A 25,928-nucleotide genomic window follows, 5' to 3' on the forward strand; every position below is an offset into this window, starting at 1 on the left:
AATCAGCTTGAGCAAGTAACCCTTTTGCAAGGGAGATATAATAATAACGTATTAATGGGATGGCAAATAATCGATTAAGCTCTCCGGGTGTGTTTGATAGTCCGGTGCTCATCGGGGTCGAGGTTGGAGAAGCGTCAGTTGGCCAAGAAGGAATATCACTAGAGTTCAACCACTGGGTTACTTTTACAACTATATTTTACACGACTACTCCTGTCATTTCTACTACTTCTGTTACCGTCACCGTCACTATGATAATGGTGACAATGATGATGATGACTAGAGCCAGGATTTTTACTTTGATTTAAATATAACAATTAATTATTAATGCTGTGAAATTTTTGATATTACGGCGGAAATATTGGTCGTATGAAAAAATTTTTCAGATAAAAGTTGTTCAAAATTTAATTTTACAAAAAAAATGTCTCCTATAATTTTTTCTTAGGACTAATAAGAAAGCCGTAATTTCAAAATTAAGATTTTCATAATTAACAAAATTTTGAATCTCATTATGAATCTTAATTTTGGAATCACGGTAAAAATATTGGTCGTATGAAAAAATTTTTCAAATAAAAGTTGTTCAAAATTTAATTTTATAAAAAAAGTGTCTCTTATAATTTTTTCTTAGGACTAATAAGAAAGCCGTAATTTCAAAATTAAGATTTTCGTTATTAAAACAAATTTGAATCACTCATTATGAATCTTAATTTTGGAATCACGGTGAAAATATTGGTCGTATCAAAAAATTGTAAGAGAGATTTTTTTTATAAAGTTAAATTTCCCACAACTTTTGTTTGAAAACTTTTATGATAAAATCAATATTTTCGCCGTAATATCAAACATTGGAACCATTCATTTCAAAATTAAGGCAAAAATCTTGTCCCAAATGACTTTGACTCCTACTGATGCGCTCAGACCTAAATTCTCTGGTGTTTCACTCAATCCAAACTTTTGAATCCCACTATATATTTTTGATTAATCCATAGTTACTTAGTAATAATTAAACTCTACTAAAAGTATACTTATCATCTGGCATCATCGTTATTTTAGATTGGACAACTACTGTGACGAACCAAACTACAACTAAGACCTGCCTTAAAAACTTTTCTCGTCAACTAAATGAGAAAATTAAATATTTCTTTGTGGCCATTATGTTTAATTATGATAAATGTCCTCTTGGAAAATAACTCAAATCCTCAGACGTAAGCATCAAGACGTCTCATTCTCTCAAAATTTTACTCCACTATTTTATGATAACTAATTAGTCACTATAGATAACCCGTTCGCTTTTTTAAAACTCTCAAGTCTTTCATAATTATTTAACGCAAGCAACTTGTATTTTTAGATTTTAATTTGTCCTGATTAATGTTTTAATAATTTATTACATTTTTAAGTACAGCTTTATTTAAATTTTCCACTCAAAAAATTTAATATTCACTGTAATGTATTAGTCATATTCTAAGTATCAAAAAATAAGTTATGCAAATTCAGGAAAAGGCTTTTTTTTAATCCCAAGTATCTGATAAAATTTCACTCAATTATTAACGAGTGAATTTTTATAAAATTTATATTTTGCTTAATCTTGGAAATTTTTTTTTACATTTTTAAATTTAATCCAATATCTATAGCAATTGAAATTATAAACCGACCAAGTAAATCCGGTAATTAAAAAGGATCGGAAAAAGTAATAGTAATGGTTAATATATATGTATATATTAGAGTATGTATAAAGTGAGATGGAAAATATATAAAATGTAGTAGTTGATGGAATAGAGTAAGTACGCGCTTGGCGAGTGGTACTTACTCGCCAGATAGTTGGATTCCCGGATTTCCGGGTGCACGCTGATTCAACATTTCCCGAACCATTTCGTAACATTCTCAGAGTCAGCTCGTAATCCACGTTACCTCGAGTCTATGTTTCGCATTGACGCTTTCCTGCCGGAAGTATTCGATTACCGTTGTGGTGAGATTTTATACTCATAAGGATACGTATAAGATTTGTTCAAGTAAACGGCAAAAAAAATTTTTGAAAAATCAAAAAGTGCACAGTTCAAATTGTCATGTTATGTTTTAAACAATTAATTGACTTCCGTTAATTATTAGAAGCTGGATTATTTTTGAAGCTAAAAAAATATGTTATCTGTTCAATTAACGTGGAATATTTTTTGATACCGTCGATTCTTCTCTACTTAAGGGGATACGCTACCAGACTTTCTCACTATCTTTGTTGCACTAGTAGAGTAAATGAGAATTTTAAAACAATTTTTCTTGGAGAAGAATTAGAATTTTTGAAAATACGAAATTTCTAGCCTTTTATTAAGCTTTCAAAAAACGCTAAAGACTCTATTTTAGGTTTCCAGTGTTTGCCCGTCAATTAAATTTAATTTAAAATTGATTACCGTTACCCCTTAACCGAAATGAATCTTCATATCATGAATAAAACAAAAATAAAATCATAAAACCTAAATTTAGTAGAACGATATTCAGAAAATCCATAGAAAAATTTAAAAAATTTGAATTAGCCGGTTTTTTTTTTCATAAAAATTGTCATGGTGCTGCTGCTCAGTGGCATACAGCAACAACAGTCAATAAAAAATGGCTGCCTAATTGTTTACACGTAAAGTCGCCGGTTTTCTCAGTAATGATTTATTATAAAAAAAATGAAGCGAACTACAGAAGATATTTTCAAAAGGAACGAGCTCTGCATGATTCTAAAGACAGTGAAAAAAAATTTAGGTCATTTCGTTAAGTCTTTCTGGAGATATTTGCCATACACTATTTTTGAACCGCTGACTAACGGACGGATTTGACTTTTTTATGATGATTCGTATTTTTAAATTAAAAAAAAAAGCTACACGCTCGTGAATTAGTATTTTCTTTCAATATTAATGAGCTTTGATGAAACATTAAAATATTAATCAGGATTTTATGTGAGTAAGTCGTGTGACCTTGACAGGTCGAAGGCCAGCGCTTCGCGTTCGAGATGCGCAATTAAATAAATAAATGAGTTTCTGTAAGAAAAAGAAAAATAAGCGTACAGAAGAGCTTAGTTTGTGTGGACTAAATTATTAAGCGAGTTGATAGACACTGTTTGGTGAATAGAGTTGGCTGTTTGTTACTGAAAAATTTATAAAACCAGGGAGCTCATTGCGTATTCTTAGAGGGAATTACTGTTAGAGGAAGGAGTCATGTAGAATGGCCTAGTTGGAAGCTGGGTATATATTTATGCCGAGGTTTTAACTAAATCCAACTCGTCTCAATGAGATCGTTTATCCGAACCCGTGTATTATGAGAAAAACTAAAAGTAAAAATAAATAAAATTTAAAGAGGCATTACTAGTACTAGTTTAAAAGACGTCAGAAATAGCTTGCGGATAACGAAAATGGACGCCAGTCGAAATTTCAAGATCGTTAATGTCAAAGAGTCCGAGTAAATCTTTTGGGACTTTGGTATAAAGTAGGATAAGACTTTTTCCAAAGTGAGTGCAGCAGAAACTAAAGCGTACCGGCAGTAGTAGCAGCTGTCTGTCTAGCTTCTAGAAAGTAAGAACTTTGCCAAGTAAAATTACCTACCATTTATATTAGTTTTCCGCCTATCTACTCGATAGAATAAAATAAACTTTAACTTATATTTTTATAAAAATATAATAAAGAGTAAAAATAACATTACAACTATGGGATATAAAATATATCTACGAGGTCAACAGCGCCGATAAAAGGCATCAGATCATGAATTTGTGGTTATCGTAACGGGTTAAATTTTAGTCAATGGTGCTAATGGCGCCAGCGAGTGCAGAAATCGAGCCAATCGCTGCAAGTGCTCTTTCTCTATACACTAAATTTTTCTCACGGTAAATTGGTATTGGTTAAAAGTATGATTGTTGCTGTGCCAACCACACAAGACAATTTTACGGTATTTGGTCAAAAGTACTCTCCCTCGAAGAGAATGTATGCTTACGAGAAATACCGGGGGTATTTTCTCGAGATCTTGTACCTCCACTCGATCTTGGCCATTTTCCAATTATCGGCATGATCATGCTCTGAATCTAAGTCTCGGTCTCGGTCTTGGTCGTGGTCTTGTGTCTCGTGTCTTGTGTCTTGATGCATTTGCATTTGCATCCTGGGCGTTCTTCGAAACTTGTTTCAATGCTAATACTACAGCTCTGTTTCTTGGTTATACCATCAGTGCGATTTCGCTTCTTCTCTTTCTACCTCACTACACTGCTGTGATATAGATATAGATCCTCTACTATAGACATTGATATAGATTCCTTATATCTATACCTATATCTATTTCATTCTCCTTCTCGGTGAGTCTCTCGACAGCAGAACTGCAGTCCCTATTTCCCTAGATTGCAATTGGTTTCACTCTCGGCAGACCAAACTAAACGTGACCCAACAAACCTCCACGCGTTCTAGTGGGTTCCATAAACTCAGTCTGACCGCAGCCCAACTTGACTACTGAGAATTCGCCGATGGTTCTTCAGCAAATTTCCTCCTATTGTTTGCACAGCGCACGCTAATCGTCGGACGGACAATGGACTCAGTTCACTCTAAATAGTTTTCATTTCTGCTAAAATTACAAATTTTCCCTTCATTCCCAAAAAAAAAAACCAAAAAAGAAAAAAAAAAAATTCACATTTTTTTAATTTCACTCTACTTAAATAAATATATATCGAATATCATTTTATATTTTACTTTATAATGTCTCAGCCATAAATTTAAATACATAAATTTATCCAATTTATAATTTTAAATAAAATATACCTCCTATATTTAAATAAATAAATTCCCCTACTGATATTATAATAACGATAATCTTTCACCAAGACAGTAAAAAGATTACCGGCTAAAATATCAATATTGTCTTCCAATATTGAATTATTCAAATTGATTTTTTTCTAAGTAATATTACAAAAAAAAAAGGTAATCGGTTAAAGTAAATTTGAAATCATAGAAAAAAGTTCATCTGACGTATGACAGAGGGTTGATTCTGTTAATTAAATCCGTCTCTTTGTAGGTGTACATCAGTAGCACCAGGAAGCAGGAAGTTAAGTACAGAGTATAGAGTACAGAGTACAGAGTATAGAGTAGAGAGTAGTAAGTAGTAAGTAGTAAGAGGGAGCATGAACATACGAGTTGGTTAGCCGGTGCCTAAACTCCTATCTAGCGGAATATTCAGAGAAGCCCTGAGGAGTCAATGTTAACGGGAGAGTTTAAAACAAAGCTGTTTTCAACTAATTCACCCTAATGAGTCGGTTAACACGAGCATTGGGTTACCTCCAAGTTCCTATTAGCTTTCGCTGCTTAGTACCACAACGCAGTCTATTATATCCATCTAAATGCGACCGGCAAATGTAACACACGTACCTCCGTATACTTTACATGCATATAATACTCAACAATAACCAACAACTGATAACTAATCAAGTTACTTGACGGCAACTTCTCATGACAATTTAATTAATTAATAATTATTTCAAAATAATAGAGGGATAATTAAAATTCAGTAATCAATTTTATGATTGAAATAATAGTGCACAGAAAAAAAGAATTTCTTGGCCTAAGAAAAATTTTTCATTATGAAATGAAGACAAGAAATTTATTGGTGCGAAAAATTTTTACTCGCCCCGAGAAAAATTTTTTTTTTCAATTCAAACTGGTACCGAAATAATCGGTAGCTGCTACCGATTATTTTTTTCAGTGCATAATTCAAAAAATTTCTTAAGACAGGTAAAAATTTTCTGGGGGCGAGTAAAAATTTTTCGCGCCAAGAAATATTTTTTTTCTGTGTATTTATATTTTTTTTTTAAATGAAAAAATCTATTTATTTAATAACGCAAATTGACGTTAAAGGCATACTTTTTTTTTTGTAAAAAAAAAAATTTAATTAAGAACTTTCACTGAATTTTTTCAATTCACCCAAAGTCAATACTAATTTTTTACTGCGTTTGAACTTTGTAAGAAAAAAAATGTCAGACCTTGACGTAGCTGAGGTAGTTGTCAAGGTATTTGTTGTAGTCTTTATGTATTACTTGTAGTTGGTACAAACGAAGTCGGAAGCGAGTGATTCGACACGTACTATCCATCCCTTAAGGTATCTTTATTTTCTTTTAGCTTACACTTTTATTTCTTTTCATTTCTGTATTTATACACATATATATTTATATATATATATGTGTGTGTATGGATGTATTTGTATCGTCTTTGGAATCCAGTCCCGTAAATGCCAAGAATTTTTTTCCAAAGAGCTAGAAACTCGAACGTGATCTTTGAGCTCAAAAAAGAAATAAAAAAAATAAACAAATAAATGAATAAAAAATATTTTACTAAAAAAAAAATGAAAAAACTGTTCAGGATAAAGAGAATGCAAAAAAACACATGATAATAATGATGATAATAAAGATAGAGTAAATAAAAAATGAGTGTGAGGATGGAGTTTATAAACTTTTTGTTTTATTTTTTGTTAATGTTTTTTTTTAAACTTGTCTGCAGTAATAATAAGAAGCTGCATTATATACTGAGGTTCAATTCTAGCTGAAAAATTTAAAAGCCATCTTGCGCATAAATTAAATGCAAACTAATTCATCTTTTCGTATAAAGTTAACTTTTAGATTGAACAAACTTACACAATTATTTACTTAACTACATACTGTGGGGTTACGAACGAGACGTACATATGTATATATAACTTTTATATAAATTTATATGTATATTTTTCATTACCATAACTGAAAGCTACACGTATAAAATAGTAGACTTGTGAAAATAAAATACAGATACGCCTTGAAAATTCGTACGACTGCACACAGATGCAAGAAAAATGTGACACGAAAAAAAAAAAAAAATTGTGAGTGATTGGGTTGGACAGATTTATCTATTTGTGAAATCTGTATACACGATCGGAGGTATTGTCCGATCGTTGTCACTTTATTTTTTAAAACATTGACTAAAATTTGGACATGTGTCTGTCAAAATACCGATAGTGCATCGCGAGCTCTATTTTTAGAATTTTAATAGAGATTACACAATACACTTTACCTGACTGACTTATCATGATGACTTTTATATTTAAATATAATTTTATACGGGGGAACGTAGGCAGAGAAGGAAAGAAAGGCCTTGATGATTGGGCATGCAGACTATGTAAAAATGAAGATGAAACTTTGGAACACGTTTTTGAATGCAGAAAACTAGCACAAGTAGTCAAAGACGAGACAAGAAAATATGCATGGAGGCATGGAAAGGACAAGCGGTGGAAGCAGACCTGTACATGCTCTTAACACAAACACTCAGAAATGAGCCGGATGAGAAAATATGCTCATATCTGAGAACTTTTGAGAAGCAAGTCAACGGAGAGAACAACAACGTAAAATAGCTGAGGTTCCAGTGTCAGGAAAGCAAGAAGGTTGTGTATTAGGGTGGGTTGAAAAAAATATTTTTTTTTGTTTTTCTTAGCATGGGGGTAGAATTTGTACCTTATAAAAAAAAAAAATTTTCAAGAAAAAAAAAATTTTTTTACTCAACATTTTGAGGTGGCCCACTCGTTTTTTAAATAAATAATTGATTAAACGGGGTAGTTCCAACGAAAAAAATTTTTTTTTGTTCAGGATCGTGGAAAACATCTAATAATTGTCGAATTTGATTTTTTTTTACTTCACTTTCATTTTAATTCAAAAGAAAATGCTTTTCATTTTTGGATTTTTTACTTAAATTACAAAAATAATAGGAAAAAAATTTTTTCAACTTCTGACTTTCAATTAGCTTTCAAGGGGACACTACAGATTCTAGAACACCATGTAATTTTTTTCGTTGGGACTACCCCGTTTGATCAATTATTTATTTTAAAAACGAGTGGGCCACCTCAAAATGTTGAGTAAAACAATTTTTATTTCTTGAAAAATTTTTTTTTTTATAAGGTACAAATTCTACCCCTATGCTAAGAAAAACAAAAAAAAAGTTTTTTTTCAACCCACCCTATTGTGTATGTGATTATTGGAGGTGTCCGTAATGACATGTGATATTTGTTATACCAAAGTATTGAAGCAGAACATTTAAATAAAAGTCGTTTAGATTAAATAATATAATATATTACAAAGAATTTAACTACCCTAGATTATAAGCAAAGAAAAAAATGTAAAAAGTTACAAATGTAATCTATACATTGGAAATAAATGAATAATATAATTTTATACGGCTGGCATAATCACAATATGAAATTTAACGATACTTAATTTACTTTTGTGTCAATGCCATTTGATCTCTCATGGGAGCGTAAAGAAATCGTCGCGTCAAAGCTGAAACTCGAAATCAAGACGAATCGATAGTTGTAGTGAATAAAGTGAGAATGGAAGGGTGGAGGGCTGGAGGCTGATGGAAGTGCCAGCAATGAGGATGAGAACGACGAAGACGATTTCCTTTGAGCCGACATAGACGTGTCTTGGATGTCTTCGTCGTGTGTTCAGTCAACCAACAATCTCTTACCTTTCTATCAACTCTCACCTACTCTATATATATGTATGTATATAAAGCTCGTCAATTTTCTCGTGTGAGACTTGGAGGTAATAGATAGGGGACCTTTGGTGTCGTTAGTTGATTCGTCTTCATTACAATCCGAGCTTACGTTATACATGATCCTGATGTCTCGTAACATACAAATATTTTCCTCTCTTTCCCCAAAAAAAAATCAATAACGTAAACTACACAAAAAAATTTATAAAAAAAATTTGTAAATAATTAAAAATATACTTTTAATTTAAAAAAAAGCACTTGAGTTATTGAAAAATCCATTGAGGCTCAGAAGCTTTTGCGGTAAAAGAAAATGAGTATAAAAAAATAAATCCCTTTAGTTTTTTGTTCATCTTGGAATGTTTTCGCATCTATACGCTTATTTCCCGGCATAAATTTTGCTGAGTTTGCGTTTAAATTTATTCCAATCGCTCGCTTTAGTCCGAGATAATTTCCGTGATCGAACGAATTCTTTATATAATAATAATAGTAATGATAATAACAACAATAATCATGATAACAATAATAATAATAATAATAATATTCTGTCGACGATAAAGATACGCCGTTGTGAAATATTTTTTCTTATACCTCGAATTTTTATCGTTTAAATTTTTATTATTATTATTATTATTATCTTTTATTAATACTTTTTCCTTTCATATATTTGGCGGAGTGATATCGCGCTTACGACTGATTGAATGTCGGTGTCTTTATCACCATTGCATTAAATAATTCAATAGGCATATAAATGTATATACTATTTTTTTTTTAACAAGTAAGACTTTATAATAAAAAAAAGTAGACTTTTATAGTTATTATTTTCTACGTATCACTCGGAAAAATCAGAGAGAGAGTCAGTGTTGTGGAAATAACTGGTTTGAGGAGGCTCGGCAATGTTTTTTTACGATGGCAAGTCATAAGCAAAAAGGAAATGGAAAAACATATACAAGGAAAATAATACCGAGGGAAAGAAAAAGATGAAGATAGTGATACAATTTAAATTTCATCAATGAAATTGTGGAGCGACTCACAACGACTGAACAATAGTCTTATATGGAGGTTTTAAAAATAAAATTAGATGAGAATGATATGAGACGAGTCGAGGCGAAGAGGAACAATCTATATAGATAGAGATATACATATTATATAAATAAAGAGGACGTATATGGAAGTAAGCGAGATTCTTGGCACGAATCCAGTCTTCGATCTCAAATGTTGTAATGGAGAAACTCGCGGTCGAGTAAAGTGCCCTCTTTCTTGCCTCGTTAATCGTCGTTGAATCTTTGAGGAGCCGGTGTCGTTATATCAGCAGTTTCAAGTACGATGGACTCGTCTTCCATAGACTCGTTTACTTTCATTTATTTTTTTTTACTTTACTTTACAAGTATTTCTGCTCTGACGACCAGCTCATTATAATTATGTTTGCTCTACTTAAAATATTTTCATTCTTTTGTATGCTTAATTTTTTAAATATTTATAATAAATGGAATACCGTCTCAACTGTCTTTTTCTGCGACTCGACAAAAGGAATTCAAAAAATTTTTAGCTCCACTCGAGCCCTAGGGTGTAACTGAACATTAAAAGGTCACTGTACACTTCGTATTTTTAATGAAAGTTAAATGGCGTTTGAAACATTTACCCGAGGATTGTTATGAAGTTTGGCAGAGAAAAAATGAATTCGTCTTGAGCTCAAAAAATTATAAATCTCCGTGTTAAATTATTTTTATGATTGAGAGAAAAATGGCGACGACCGAGTAATTTTTCCGGTGACCCCCTTGCCCCAGAATTTTTTTTTCATAATTATGCATATCGGCATCGAATAAGCTCGCGATCTAAAGATTTAAAAAAAAATTTAAGCCTTTAAAAAATCCGTCTGTTGGTCGTTTTTTAAAATAATTTAAGTTCTTATTTTGTTTTAATTAAATTATCAAATAATTTATAATTAAATTAAAACATTTCCAATATGTAATGCGAATTTAATAAATAATGCATCAAAATATTTGTTTTTAATTTTAATTAGCTATCAATATTTTGATTATAATAAAATATATTTAATGGATTTATTAATTAATATTTCAGTAGTAAAATTAATACTGACGTATTAAATTAGTGGATTTCTCTTCATACTGCATACAGAAAATTTAATTTTAGTTACTGGGAATATCATAATCATATAGTCGCATTGAATAATTAAACAAATAATAGCTTCTCCATACACGCATGTAACATTCGTCGGATTATAAATCCAACTGCATATAAGTATAGGATTACAGTTGTGTATTACACGATACAAATTTACGAGAACGAGTGTAATATAGGGGAGAGGGGGGACAGAGTGGGCCCCTTAAGGAAAATAATTATAATATCATTCATTTTTTTACGCGTTTACTTCTGTTTAGACCCTTGATACTTATTTTCACTTCATTATGCTGCGTCCATTAAAATTAAAAAATAAAAAATTAGGGGCAAAGTGAGCCCTCCAAAAAATTTCGGATTTGATATTTTTTATTCTTTACACGTGTGATATTTGCAAATACACGGTAAGAAATATTTTGCGGATATTACTATGCCAGTATGGGCGTGAACGCCATACTGTATGGTATCGAATATTTTTATAGGTTATAAAATTGTATGCATAGATTATTCAACCATTGCGGGAATAGTAAGATTGGCAATACTTGTCGCGGACACCGCAATGTCAGTATGGCCGTCAGGCCCATACTGCATTGCCGTATCCACATTGCTTCTGGCCGATAAACCTAGTCTAACGACATCTATATAGTTTTGGTGGTAATACGATACGCCAAAAATTATGGCGGGAAAAACTAGTAGCATTGTGCCCTTGGCAATGCAGTATGGGTCTCAGGGCCATGCTGTTTCGCCGTGCCTGCTTTGCATACGTGTGAGCAATACAATAGCTCCAGTACTATACAGTATAGTAAATAACGCCATACTTCTGGGACTCGTTACAATACTGTCTTGGAATATTCCACATACTATTTTAGTATCTGTCTTGAGACCATACCAGCATGGTGTTGAACGTCATGCATTTCTTACCGTGTGGTCTATTTAGCCCTCATTATATAAGAAATTTCGATAAGCTTATTATCCGTCCGAATTTATTGGTGTATAGAAAATTTTGCGGGGCACACTTTGCCCCCACTCCCCTATGTGTATTTAGGTCTGTAGGTCATTCAGTGGATGAGCTGTAAGATTATTCAGTTGTCATTTATTTTACGTCATTATCACGATCATCACCCGTCACTTATCCCGCAGAACGCAAGTGCAAGCGATAAATGTTAAAAGTAACTTTATACTTGAGGTAACGCACCAAGAGTAAGTACGATGAATTTTCTCGGGTGCTATAATGCACAAGTACTTGAACAACGATCATACTTAACCAGCCAACCAACCAACCAACCAACCAGTAAGCCAGCGAGCCAGAAGCAATAGTATAAGTAGTAAAAGTATGTGTACGTTAAGACAGTGAAGGACTTTGTTTTCGCAATCTCTCGTCGTTGTCGTCGTGCATTCAGTGTGCACTTAGATGGTGACTTGAGTGTTACAACTTTTACTCAGCAGGAAAATGAGAAGTTATTGTTCGACCTGGCTCTTAAATTTCGGAATTCGTATATCCGAGTTCCGGCTGATGTTTGTCCTGGGACAACATCATTCTCTAATTCTCTCTCTCTACCTCTCCTGCTTTATTTTCATCGTTTTCTCTGTCTTTTATGATACTGACGACATTGCCCCCGATTGCAACACAAGCTTCTTGCCACTTCGGCATTATTTTCAAAGGAAATGGCTCCTGGCTTTTGTTGACATAAATAACTTTCATGTTGCCCATTAGTGTTTTCTTATTTATTTAAATTTACTTTTAAAACCCGTAAATTTGGTAAATTTTTGAGCAAACACTTAGAACGCTCGTGATAAAAATTATAAGCCAGGGTAATAAAAATCTAATAAATAAATTGAGAAGATATTTTCTCGTCTTTTCACTATATCGTGCGTTTAGTTTTGTCCTCGACTACCCGTTATAAACCTGCTTTTGAAGTAATACTGCTTTTAAATAAAAATAAATTAGATGAAACCTGATTTCTTATGTAGCTTCGATTTTCAAATATCTCAAGTTTCATTCAATTTTGAACGGTAATTCTAAAACCGACTGTACTTCCATAAGAAAATTTTATTTTTACAAAAGTTAATTTCTTTTACTCTGCCCATTTTTACCTTATCAGTGTAATACATAACTTGTAAACACCCCGGGTCACAATATCTAGCCTCATTGAACCCAAGTAAGCCTCACTGAGTAAACAAAGCATTTTGAGCCTCAAATGATGTTCAAAAAGCATCAATGAGCCTCAAATAATGTTCAAAGATGTAGCTGAAGATCGGAACGTTTTTCGTGGAACGAAAATAAAAAAACGAAATGAAAAGTAAAAGATTTACTAGATTGAGATTTCCGAAATGTTTCGCACGTCAGCCGAAATTTTCAGACCACCCCCAATTAATCCTGAAGCAGTCAAATTACATAAATTTTTCAATTTTCGTTACACGAGAAACGTTGCGATCTTCAGGTACATGTTCAAAGAGCCTCAATGAGCCTCAAATGGTGATCAAAGAGCCTCAAATAATACTAATCGAATTTAAATTACATAGTTGAGTAGTAGGTTCATTTGAGGCTCAAAATGCTTTCTTTACTCAGTGAGACTGGATTGAGGCTTACTTGGGTTCAATGAGGCTAGATTGAGGCTAGATATTGTGACCCGGGATATTTTACCCTGAGTAAATCATAAAATGATTTTAAAGCATCAGCAAAACACACTTGACGTCCAACCTCTGCAGTACTCTCAAAAAAATATATTTTATTTCGTAAGTAGATTCGTCAATGGATAAGAATTCAAAATGAAAGAGTTTCCTCGGTGTTGAAAAATAGCATTACTGTATTTGGATTTTAGATATCGACTGCATCAGATTCTAGACACGTGAGAACTTTAATGGAAACTCGTCTATTATCGGGATCCCTGTTACACTATCATTGCTTCTTTCTTATTTTATTTTTTCTCACTCACTCACTCACTTACTAGTTTACTCGTTCACTCACTTATTCCAGTCTTACGTTTCCTTAAGGATACATAAAAATGTAATGGAAGGATCATCGGGTTTGGACGGTAATGAGATAGACGCTTAGCCATCGTGTTACACTTGCTAGTGGTTCAGTCGAATGACCGAGATGAGGAGGTGAGAAGTGCGGTCAAGTGTTGAGTTTTTCAGACTCGTCGAGAAGAAAGCCCTAGTGATACATATGCTCATGACATCTGTTGTCGTAATGCTACTCGGTACCACCGCCAATAGTAGTAAAAATAGTAGAAGAATATAAGTTGAAGTAGTGGTGGTTTTTGTAAATGGTGGAGTGAAAAAGAATAAAAAATAAAGAAGTAAAATAAGAAAAATTGAAGTGAGGGTTGAACAAAGTCACAGGATAAATCGTTGTTCACGAGTCGAGACAAAAGCTCTTGGGGATATCCGCGAAATCCTTTTGCAGATGCGAAAAATCTTAGACGTTGAATGCTATATGAAATGCGAAATTATATATTTACGTCTGCTGAACACTTATATATACAACCACAGGTTGATACGTTAATATTTCATATTTTATGACGTATTCCATATGCTCATTGTCTCATTTATTAACAGTTTAATATTTTATTATTTACCCGACTTTATTTTCTGTTCGGGCTGAAAAATATTCATACATTTAAGATTTTTTACCTCGTAATTTATTTATTTGTTGTGTGAAAAATAAATGTCCGTAGCATTGAATTATTTATTTTTAATATTTTTATCATTACACTTTAGTTGAATTTTGTTGCTGTCATAAATTCAACAATTGTATTGTACAAGTAACAAGATTATTATTATTTTTATAACCTTGTTAACCCATTTATTTGTTTGCTTGCTTTGAAACTTCATCAAGCAATATTTATTTTTTATATAATAAAACCATTTATAGTCAGTATTTTCCGTTTTTTGTTAATTATAAATTTTTAATTATCATTTTAAATACGAGAAAAAAAAATTTGTCTCATTGTGAAAAAAATGTGTTTTTTTCGTACAAAAAATAATAACAATGTTGAATAAATATATGATGAAAATTTTAACCCAAATGTATTTCCACTTTTCATAATAAATTTTTTATAAATTTTTCAACCCGCATCAGAGTTTTATGGCATAGCAAAAAAAAAAAATATAAATTTCACTTTAGAGAAATGTAAAAATCGTTTATCATAAAAAAAAGTTTATCAATATTTGATTGAAATTTCAGTGCAATATTTTTATATATTTTTTTTTAACATAAAAATTCTAAACAAAGATTTATAATAAAAAAAATTGAAACATAAACAGATTAGCATATTTTATGGATAAATCACGTATGCACCAAAAACGAATATTGTAAAACAAAGAGAAATGTTTGAAAAAAAAAAAAGAAAAAAATATAGACTCTATCAACGCGGGATGGATTTATGAGAGGACATTCAAGTTTTCTTACTCGCTCTTGCTTTCATTTTTATCCGTTTGTTCGGTTACTCACTCCGACAGCTACCGGATTGAATAATTCAAAGCGTACTCACCGACCACGTTGAGGGTATAGTTGAGGGACATCTTCGGTTCTGTGCTGACTTGGCATTCGTAGACGCCCGAGTCTCGTTCCTGCGGCGACTTTATCTGCAGTGTCCAATTCTCAGACTTGTCCGGATGAATGACTTGAAATCTCAGGTCAGATGTGTACGTCGATATTCCCGCGCTTATTATGTGCATGTCACGTTGCCGCATCCACGACACCTGGACATTGAATAAAATAATCATTTTTTCATTTATTTTCAAATTTTCACACTGTCAAATATTTTTTGTGTGAAAATCCTCCCCGAGGACTACACGGTCTGCTCGGTGTGAAATATCAAGCCGTGTACTTTTAACACGGTATGAGTGTTTTTTTTTTACACCGTTTGGTGTTACTAGTTCAAATATTGTGCGATAATATAATTTGTAAACTGAAAAAAAATATTTAGTTGAGCCGACTACGATTTACAGTCGACTCTATGGGGCCACTCTGAAAATGTATGATCCTGAAGTTAGCAGACAATTAAAAATTTTAAGATTTTATTTTGAGCAATTAAATTTGAAGAAAAAAAGAAACTGAAAAAATGCACATGTAGAAAATTAAAAAAACTATAAGTGCAATTTTTTTTTATAATTTATTGTCTTTTAAAGAATCCAAAAATTATTTGACGTTGGCTAACTTCAGTATATGGAAATGTTCGTTCCCCTAATTTCAACATTTAGTCGTTCTCCCACCAATGGACAGTCATTAATTTTTTAGTACCCTCTGTATATGTCCGCAACAAATATTTTGACTCGCTCTCTTCAAGTGTCCGCATATAAATTTAAATAATTAAAAAAATTTATAGCACTTAATTGTATGTCTATGCGTTGGAGAGTAATTAAATTTCAAACAAAACCGCCAATTTTTATAAACAAATCAAAGTTTGAGCTTCAATATCTTTTAAATGGTTGGATTTACGAAAAAAACATAAGAGATCTTTTTTGAAAAGTTGGAAATTCTATACAAAAATTAGTATTAGTTATAGCTGTACTCTTATTTTTCAGCAAGTAATAAAATTTTTCTCATCGCACTAAAATTTGGAAGTATCATTACTTAGCCCGGGTTAAACGGCATCAAAATAAACTTTTTTATTTTTGGGTCTCAAATGAATGGTTGTACAAAGTAAAATAATCTAGTTTAGGAAATAACGAACACTCTAATATATGTATAGTATTTAAATATGAATAGTTTTTCATAGCGGCCAGATTCAGAGAGGACACTTAAAGAGAGTCGACTGTATTTGAGCCAAAGATATCGTATATTTGGATATGGCCAAATAAATATTTAATTGTAAGAAAGATATAATATATTTGAGTAGTGTAATTGCGTGAAATAAGTGATTTATTTGGGGTAAAGAAATGATCCAATTGCTGCAAATAAAGGTTAGTTGGGCCATGTGTTCAAGTATCTCCAAATTTTCCGTTATTCGTCACAAATTTAATATTTTCACAAATAAATGATATATTTTAGTCAAATTATAAAATTATTTGAATCAACTGTCATATTTAGTTGTGCCAAATATATTTATTTGTCATTGAGAAATATTTAAAAAAAAGCCACAAATAAATTTATTTATTTGGAACAAATATTTATTTTTTCAGTGTGGTAGAAAAATTTCAAATAATATATAGATTGCAGCACTAGTATATCGCTATTACCATTTATGTAGATTATTGTGAAATAAAAATTAAATGCTCAGTGTTGAAGCAATCGAAAGTTTTAAATAAATAACATATATTTACACCGTTACGTTCTAATTCGCACGGTCCAAAATTTAACACCGTCGTGTAACTTTCACACCGGCAGTGTTAGAAATTTTAACACCAAATCTCTCACACCCTACCGTGGAATCAAAATTTTTTACAGAGCATAACGATTGAATAATTTAGTCAATCGCATTACTCAGTCTCTTTCTTTTTAGCTGCACACTTTAACAACATTTTACAAAAATTATTATTCATCCGAGTTTGTTGTACCTTCATACTACTTTGTTTTAATGAACTAATTTATTATTATCATTTTTTTTTCTTTCTTTTTGTGCCTTTAAATTTTATTATACGAACGATAAGTATCACCAAGGGCAGACAATAATTTTTTTTAGAGGCTGAGAGTCAAGGAAAGAACTTAATAAAGTATGTATAGAAATATATATATATAAGGGTCGACAAAGAAACTAACGTGAGCCTTCCTAAGGGAGCGTAACCTTTGCAAATTGGATCCGCTTCCATCTTAAAATGGACAGAAAAAAAAAAAAAGGAAACGCTGAGAATTGGAATTCACTTGAAATATATGTATAATATACATACATATATACGTATATATATTTCATGAATATAAGTCACGGTTCGCCAAATTTCTTGATAGTCTGAATTTAAAAAGATTCAAGTATTTTTATAATAAACGTGAGTCAAAAGCAAAGAAAGCTATTGTATAATTTAACAGTTTCTGAAAAAAAAAAAATTGTAATTTATAGCAATTATTACTATTATTATAATTAAATTCTTTTTTTGAGGAGAAATCGTTTTAGTAATAAAATTCCATGATAATGTGATTGTGGGAATGAAAAATAGTATTACTGATGGGTAATGTCTAATTATAATATTCAAAAAGGCTTTTAAATGGAGAATACTTGGGGTGTATGTTGCTGAAGGCGGCGGTATAGATATTCAGCCGAGAAGGAAAATGATAGAGCTGTTCATCTTCGTCTTATTCATCTCATTCTTCTTATATTACAACTACTACTATTGCTTCTGCTTTTGGTTCTGCTTCTGCTTTTGCTGCTGCTACTTATTCGAGGTGCACTTATTTTCCGGGCGATGCACATTCTCGGTCTTTATCCTAAATTGAAAGGTACTCGCTTTCTGCGGTCTACTCTTTTAGTCTTTGTGACAAGTATTTTGCAAAAGAAAATTTATTTTTCTGACAGTTACTGTATTATTCTCACTTTAGTAACTAACAAATTACATTTTTATTTTTATATACATTATTTATATTTAACATATTATTATTTTTATTATTTTGTCACAGTGATTTTTTTTCCTCAATGAAATTTAAATCTTAGAAAATTTTATTAAATTAGATGGATAAATTACTAGATAAAATAATTTTCAAAAAAAATTTTTAAATCTAGAGATCTAGTAGCAGTACCAAATATTAACTCAGCTCCAATTAATGACTGGGTACTTAGAGACTCTCAAAAATTTTGAAATTTAATTCATGAAAAATTTTTTACTTACAAATTTATATTTTTGATCAATTAAATTCCACAATTTAAAAATTATTACGAGTCTTCAAGTACCCAATCATTAATTGGAACTCGGTCAATATTTGGTACTGTTACCCTACATAAATAAAATCTGAGTAAATTTCATAAATTTTAAAGATCAACGCGGATTCAAATTTTTAAAAAATGAATTTTAATTTTTGTTATTAATTACACTGTAAAAAATTGGGAGTGAATCCAGACTTAATTTCAATCCGAATTTACTCCGCATTCCCTCTGTCACTCGGAGTTCCGGAGTTTAAAAAAAATCTCTCCGCATGCGGAGTGAATTGGGAGTTTTTTTTAGCGGAGTGATCTCGGAGTGACGCAGATTTTATTTCACTCCCAATTCACTCCGGTCCGGAGTTTTAACATTTAAATAAATTTATATTAATTTATATCAAACTGTTAAACAGTGTGTGTGTGCTCTCTAAAAACGAATAAGTGAAATTAGTGAATATTCACTAATTTTAAGTGCCAACCGAACCACTACTGGAAATTAGTGGTTCGGTTTGCACTTGGAATTAGTGAATATTCACTTATTTTCACTAATTCACGTTTAGAAAGTGTGCGAGTTCGAGATTTCGTGTATGTGTGTCCGAATATGCGTGTGCGTGTGTGTGTGTGTGCGCGTATCAGCTGATCAGTCATGTAATACGCGAGTTTTTACTTCGATTTTATTTAGTTTAGTTACTTTTTATTAATAATATTTTTAAAACTCCTCTCCGGAGTGAATGTCACTCCGACGCGAGTGAATAATTAAAAATTTATTTACTACGGATTTAATCCGCATTCACTCCGCGAATTTTTTATAGTGTAAAATAAAAATTTAATTGATAAAGAAAATAATTACATATGAAAGAGTTCAAAAATAAGTTATTTTCAAATGCATATTTAAAATCTGAAAACAGTAAAATTAAATGAATAAGCAACTGTAAAAAGTAATTCTGTGATGTATTGACAGCCCGGGGCTAAGAATTCCAGTCCAATAACCATTTACGTATTAAACCAAATCGATTGGGTTCATTTGCTGTAACCATTGAGCTGTAATCGTTAACTAAATTTTCGGGTTATGATCAAATCATCTTGTCGATAAAATAATGCCTTGAGCGTACGTACCAATTGCCGTAACCAGCTCTAACGGTTTAAATTTTTCTACCCTTTTTTCCTCATTGTTTAGTCCATACTTTTTTTTTTCATTCATTACTATTTTTTTAAAACTCATTTTCTTTTTCATCGTTACGCCCGGATACAAGAGCATAATCGCCAACGAAAAGGGCGAGAGAAAATGAGAGCAAGTAAAGTCGAAAAAAAAATAAAAAAATTTATTACAAAAAAGCTCTTACAAGATGGAACCCTGTGGTACTTTAGGCAAATTGTTCGATTCGAATGGTGCGAATAAAAACTAATATGGCTCTTTTATAACATGTATATTGTGTTGTGTGAGGAATGTCTAAAGAGATAAAAAAAAAAAAAAAAAAAAAATATAAATAGAGAAAATGAGAATAGACTCATTTTGTTTTGCTTTTGCCGCATAAAAAGTAGAGCACGGAATCGTGCGTTTATTGCCTTCTGGACATAGCAAAAAAATTAGTGAGAAAAACAGAGGGAGCTTTATGCTCATCAGGAATACGAGCTCAAGCTCAACATGTCATCCTTTGGTGTCTTGCATAAAAAGTGTTAGAAATTAAAAATATAAAATAGTGAGGGTAAAAAAAATTTTAATTAAACTCATTATTGATATGAATTAAATTTTGTATAGAAAAAAATTAAAATTAAAAATAAGTTAATGTGCATTAGGGTGATTCATTTCCGCAAAATTTTTATTTTTTTAAGTACTCAAGCAGAATCTCAATTTACATTGAAAAAAAGAAATTCTCACCAAATATCAGCTCTTTATTCCAATGCTGAGTATTTGCCATTTGATTTCAAAGATTCCCCATTTAAAATACACGTAAATTAAATTACTTTTTTTCAACTTTCTAATACTCAGCTACGTTTCATGATATCAAGGCGGTTTTGGTCGCAAATTGTAGGGCATTTGGTGTTCTTCAAAAGTGCCCGTAGTTACTTAGCTGTACTTCCAGCTGTTTCACTTGTGTCCGTTGCGGAACTAATTTTTCCTATAAAATTGACCTTTATTGGCTTGCGGAACCTAAACCATTGAAAGTACACTAAAAATGTTAATAGAAATTTTATAGGAAATTTTATTCCCTTCAAAAAAAGTCCTATGAGTCAAGTCGCTAAAGTCCATAGTTTCCGAGTTATAATCATTTCAATAATTTGAAAAATCAAATATCAATTATAATTTTTTTTTTACATTATATTTTTCAAATGATTAAAATGATTATAACTCGAAAACTATGGACTTTAGCGACTTGACTCATATGACTTTTTTTGAAGGGAATAAAATTTCCTATAAACTTTCTTCCAACATTTTTGATGTACTGTCATTGGTTTACGTTCTGCAAGCAATTAAGGTCAATTTCATAGGAAAAATGAGTTCCGCAACGGACACCAGTGAAACAGCTGGAATTACAGCTAAGTAACTATGGGCACTTTTCAAGAACACCAAATGCCCTACAATTTGCGACCAAAACCGCCTTGATATCATGAAACGCAGCTGAGTATTAGAAAGATGAAAAAAAAGTAATTTAATTTACGTGTATTTTAAATGGAAAATCTTTGAAATCAAATGGCAAGTACTTAGCATTGGAATTAAGAGCTCATATTTGGTGAGAATTTCTTTTTCTACGATGTAGATTGAGATTTTGCTTGAGCACTTAAAAGAAATAAAACTTTTGCGGAAATGAATCACCCTAATGTGCATACAAAAGAATTAATAACTGAAATACTTAAATTTGAATGCATAAAATAATTGAAAAGTTATATTTTAATAATTAATATTTGAATAATTTAGTTTCGAAGCTTATATTAATAGACTGTTCAAGTTTTAGTGCCCGAGTTAACATCTTCTGGCTATCAATTATGTACACGAGATACTGCTAACTATAAAACTTAACAATAGAATGTAATTATTTCAAAGTGCATTATTAATTCAGATTTATTAAAAATATTTAAAACAGAAAAAAAAAGTATCAAATATATAAAAGCATAAAAAATTAACTTAGCACTTGAGCGTTTAATTTTTATGGAAAAAAATTATTTTATCACTCGGGTGCCATTAAAGTCAACAGCTCGTGTGTCGTCAAAAATATTTAAACGACATTAACTTTGAAAATTGTAAAAAAAAAATATTACGATACAGAGTCCCCATATGTAGCTACCGCGCATCGATGTGGCTGCATAAAATTTTTTATTTGATAACCAGTAAAATCATAAAAAATGTCCATAAATAAAGTTATTGGCTTTAGAGTAATTGACAGAAATTGATAAAAAAATATCAACATTCTACACAACATTCGAATAAAGTTTTTAAAAAAACTACCGAATGAAAAATAGATTTAAATAATTTACGTATGGTAATTTTGTTGTAGAGTATGAAAAATAAAAAAAATGGATAAGCAAGCGTTCAGGCTCAAGTTCTTTCAGTAAAGTTTAAAGCCAAAGGTTTATCGTATACAAAATCAAGGAATGTCGTTAAGCAAACGAATATTGGCAATAAACTGGCAATCCAATTTAGCAATAGGTAGAAAATAGTAGTCAACTACTACTTATTTTCATGAAGACAGGGTATAAAATAAAGCTGAGGACAGCGAGGTGCAGGGATTTGCCAAGAAGTGTCGATGTGTGGGCGTCAGGTTGCGGTGCAAGAGGAACCGAGAACCTAGACCGGGACCTAGGGCAATCCAAGTACAGCGTGCCAGTACTAAAATGCAAATAGTGTCGATTCGCGCGTACTTATACGATCCCCGAGCGCTTACTCGTACCACACTAGTTTTCCCAGACGGTTTTCAATGCCGATGCTCAGCGCGAGCGAGTGAGCCAGTGAATAAAAATAAAAAGATAAAGCCAAAGTTAAAGTAAAAGTAGAAGACAAGCAAACTTGGTCTTTCTTTAGCTCCCGTTGATCTTAATTCCCGTTTCTTTTTCACTTTTCCCCGCATCACAAAGACCGATCAAATTCGTGAACATCCGGTGGATTTAAACTTTTTAAATCGACGTTACGTTAAGTCCCGCGGCATGACTATCGAAAAAAGATACTCATTCTCTTCTTCATCTTCAGTCCTTTATCGTCTTCTATTTCTGCGCACTAACCTTTTGTCATTATTCTTTAAACTAAACTCATCTTTCTCTCCACTACTTATATTCTTAAACTCAACTCTCCATTCCTACGGTTTTTTATCCTTTTACTTATTCTCATACCATAGACATTAGCATTAAGAGTTTCGGATCGCTTCTGTGGCGCAAACTTTTGCCGAGAGTCAGTAGTCTCGCAGGAAAAGGTTGCCGAGATTGAAAACTGGGCCGGTGCAGCTGAATCGAAAAGTAATCTATAGTCGAGTGAGTAGAACCGCCACATTGAATTCGGCTTTCAATTCACTTCCAAGACCCCAAACTCCCGGGATTTTTTTAAAACTTAACTTTATTTTTTTCCCTCTTTACCTCGCCGCTGCAGCTTCGCCCCATTGCTCCGTAGAGACGAGGAGGAAGAATGCTCAAGGATGTAACTAACTTTTACAATTTCGACACGTAACTTCATCTCCGACATTTCCAGCTACGCTTCATAGATTTATATCTCTTTCTAATTTATATCCACTAACAATCCCTTTATCTTTATCTTTCACTCACTATCCCTCGGCTTTATATATATCTGCAAATGTATACATGCAAGTAAATGTATGTGTGCGCAATCATTGGGTTGAGAAGTCACTTGGCTCAATAGATCAGTGAGTGTGTGCAGCAAATTAATTGCATCCCAGTGTTTAGTAATTACAGTTAAGGTAATTGAGTCTCTGAAGGTTATTCCCCGCAAGAGCAATCGTGTTTTCAAATAACTGTAATTTTAATTAAAATACATTATATATTAATTCCCTATACTGCAATTGCGCTGATAAAAAATTTAGATTTTTTTAACTCGAAATGTATAATCAATTGGAATACAAAACTGTAATAATTTAAACCCGCCCTAATTAAATGATCTAGTTGGGTATTGGGCTGTGACCGTAAGATAGAAAATCCATTGGAGATTTATGATAATTAATTCTGAGAAACGTCATGCAGTTGAGTTACATATGCTGGCCGAGGACGATGACAACGACAACTAGGACTTGGCGAGTTAGTTCACATATATATCACACTCATTACAGCCCGAGTCAGACGTGAATATATTCTCAGAGACAGATAGGGATTCGCTTACTGGTTAATTAATATATAGACTGTCCAGTTTCAATATCCATCTCATCACATCGACATTCCATTTCTCAGTAATACCGATGCCTCTGGACCTGGCATTATGTCTCAAAGCATATCACTTTTAGTTTCATGTGACGTATTAATTTACCTCAACATTTCAATTCAAATGCTTCAACATCACTTCCAATAAATTTGTCGGCTATTTTTAATCAACTGACTTTAACATTTTTTTTTTTTAACTTCCCGCTGGGAAAATTAAAAATAAAAAAAAGGCAAGTTATTAATTTCGGTTCCATTTTAAAAAATCGAGTTTTCATCAGATCGCTGTTTCCATGTCACACACACACACATACACACGGATGTCCATCTAAAAATGGTCAGAATAGTTTCCAAGGACTTCAAAACTTCGAGATCTAATAAAAACTCGATTTTCGAAAATTGAACCGAAACCAATAACTTCCCTTTTCTTGAAAATTTTAAATTTTCATAGCGGGAAGTTAAAAATTGTTTTTCTCAGCACCGAGCCTTCAGTCTAGATTTTCGATCGATTTTCTACAGAATTTCTTAGACGGCGATCCTGGGAAAAATTAATGCGTTGGATGTTTGGAGGCTTCGGGATCAGACAAGTCTTCTGAAAGAACGCTAGCACATAGAAGTCAAGGAAAAAATTTTTTTTATCAGCACTGACCCTTGAGTCGTAAAAAAATATCCGATGGACACACAAAAAAATTTTTTTCCGTGAACCCATACACATGGGCCTGAGACTATTCTAGGTCTCTAATAATTTTATTCCTCCTGTATTTTCTATTATTTTAGATTAAGAGAGCTTCAGAAATGATATCGGATGATAAAAGGCGAAATGAAAAGAAAAATATCCGATGGACACACAGGGCAGATGCCAAGACACATATAGACGCCCATACACATGGGCCTGAGATGACACTGAAGTTAGCAGATAATTAAAAATTTTCGGATTTTTTTTTCAACAAATAAATTACAAGAAAAATAAAAACTAAAAATATGCACGTGCAGAGAATTTAAAAAACTACATGTGTAATTTTTTAAAATATTTTTTTTTTATAATTTATTGTCTAAAAAAAAATCCAAAAATTATTGGACGTCGGCTAACTTCAGTATCATGGGCCTGAAACTGTTGCAGGTCTCTAATAATTTTATTCCTGTTTTTTTTACGTCATTACAAATATCGGAGTTTCATAATATTATTTGAAGATGTCCCATGTCACATGTTATTTAAAATAAAAATATACCTAAAATTTTTCAAACTTATATTTCTTATTTAAAACTGAGTAAGAGCTCCGAACACATGCTCTGAAAATGAAGATATATATGATATGTTTATTTTAATTTTTTTTTCTTTTTATCCACTTATTCGCACCGCCAACTCGAGCACGCGCGACTCATAACCACAGTGGGCACTAATAACAACAACGCTGCAAAAAAAATTAAACTTACTGCCCTCATCAGCAGTTTCATTTCCCTCAGTCATTCGCGTGGTTTAATTATAATTATTAGTTAAAAAAAAAAAAAAAATAAGTAACAAATAATTCAATAATTTAATTAAAAAAAAAATTGATGGCACACATGAATAAATAGTATAGTTCGCCAATTAGTTATTAAGCAAAAAAAAAATCATATATAAAATTTATTGTGGGTTTTAAAATAAACGAGTTCATAACTGTGGAAAATCCCGTTGATTTATTAAACAACCAACTGACGTTTATTGTGAATAGCGGTAACGATGGTCCGTGAAAATCCAATCATGAAAATATTAACTTTCCATTGAGAGTGTGCATACACGTAAATTCAAATTTATATATTTATAAATAGATAAGCTTAATTAATTAACAAAACAATGAAAAAAATTTTTGTTCTCTTATTGCTGATGCTAAATAACCGATCTATTGTTATACACATGAAAGGTAATTGATGTACAATAAACCAATTAGATAATTGTGTTGCAAGTTTCGGGAAAGTTCTGCCGGCATTATTACTGTAAACTTGTGACTCTAGTAATAATAGGTATATATAATAGGCGCAAAGTCTCTATTGAGCTAAGTAAAAAGAGATCAGAGGCAACGCAAAGTAGTTGCTCGTTAGGAACCAGCTTGTGTCTGTGATTATCCCATATCTTCTCTGTGCGCCTACTTCTCTCTGTAAT

At 31.9% G+C, this 25,928-nt stretch overlaps 1 protein-coding gene across 1 annotated transcript in view; it reads right to left on the minus strand.

Moving 5' to 3' along the window:
• LOC130666682 (zwei Ig domain protein zig-8) overlaps window positions 1-25,928 on the minus strand; it is a 140,889-nt gene that overhangs the window by 29,276 nt on the left and 85,685 nt on the right. Inside the window, exon 3 of the mRNA XM_057467880.1 lies at window positions 15,140-15,350. Coding sequence (XP_057323863.1) covers window positions 15,140-15,350 — 211 coding nt within the window. The remainder of the gene's footprint in view (window positions 1-15,139; window positions 15,351-25,928) is intronic.

The sequence above is a fragment of the Microplitis mediator genome, chromosome 4, assembly GCF_029852145.1.
Source record: "Microplitis mediator isolate UGA2020A chromosome 4, iyMicMedi2.1, whole genome shotgun sequence".
In the NCBI taxonomy this organism is placed as follows: Eukaryota; Metazoa; Arthropoda; class Insecta; order Hymenoptera; family Braconidae; genus Microplitis; species Microplitis mediator.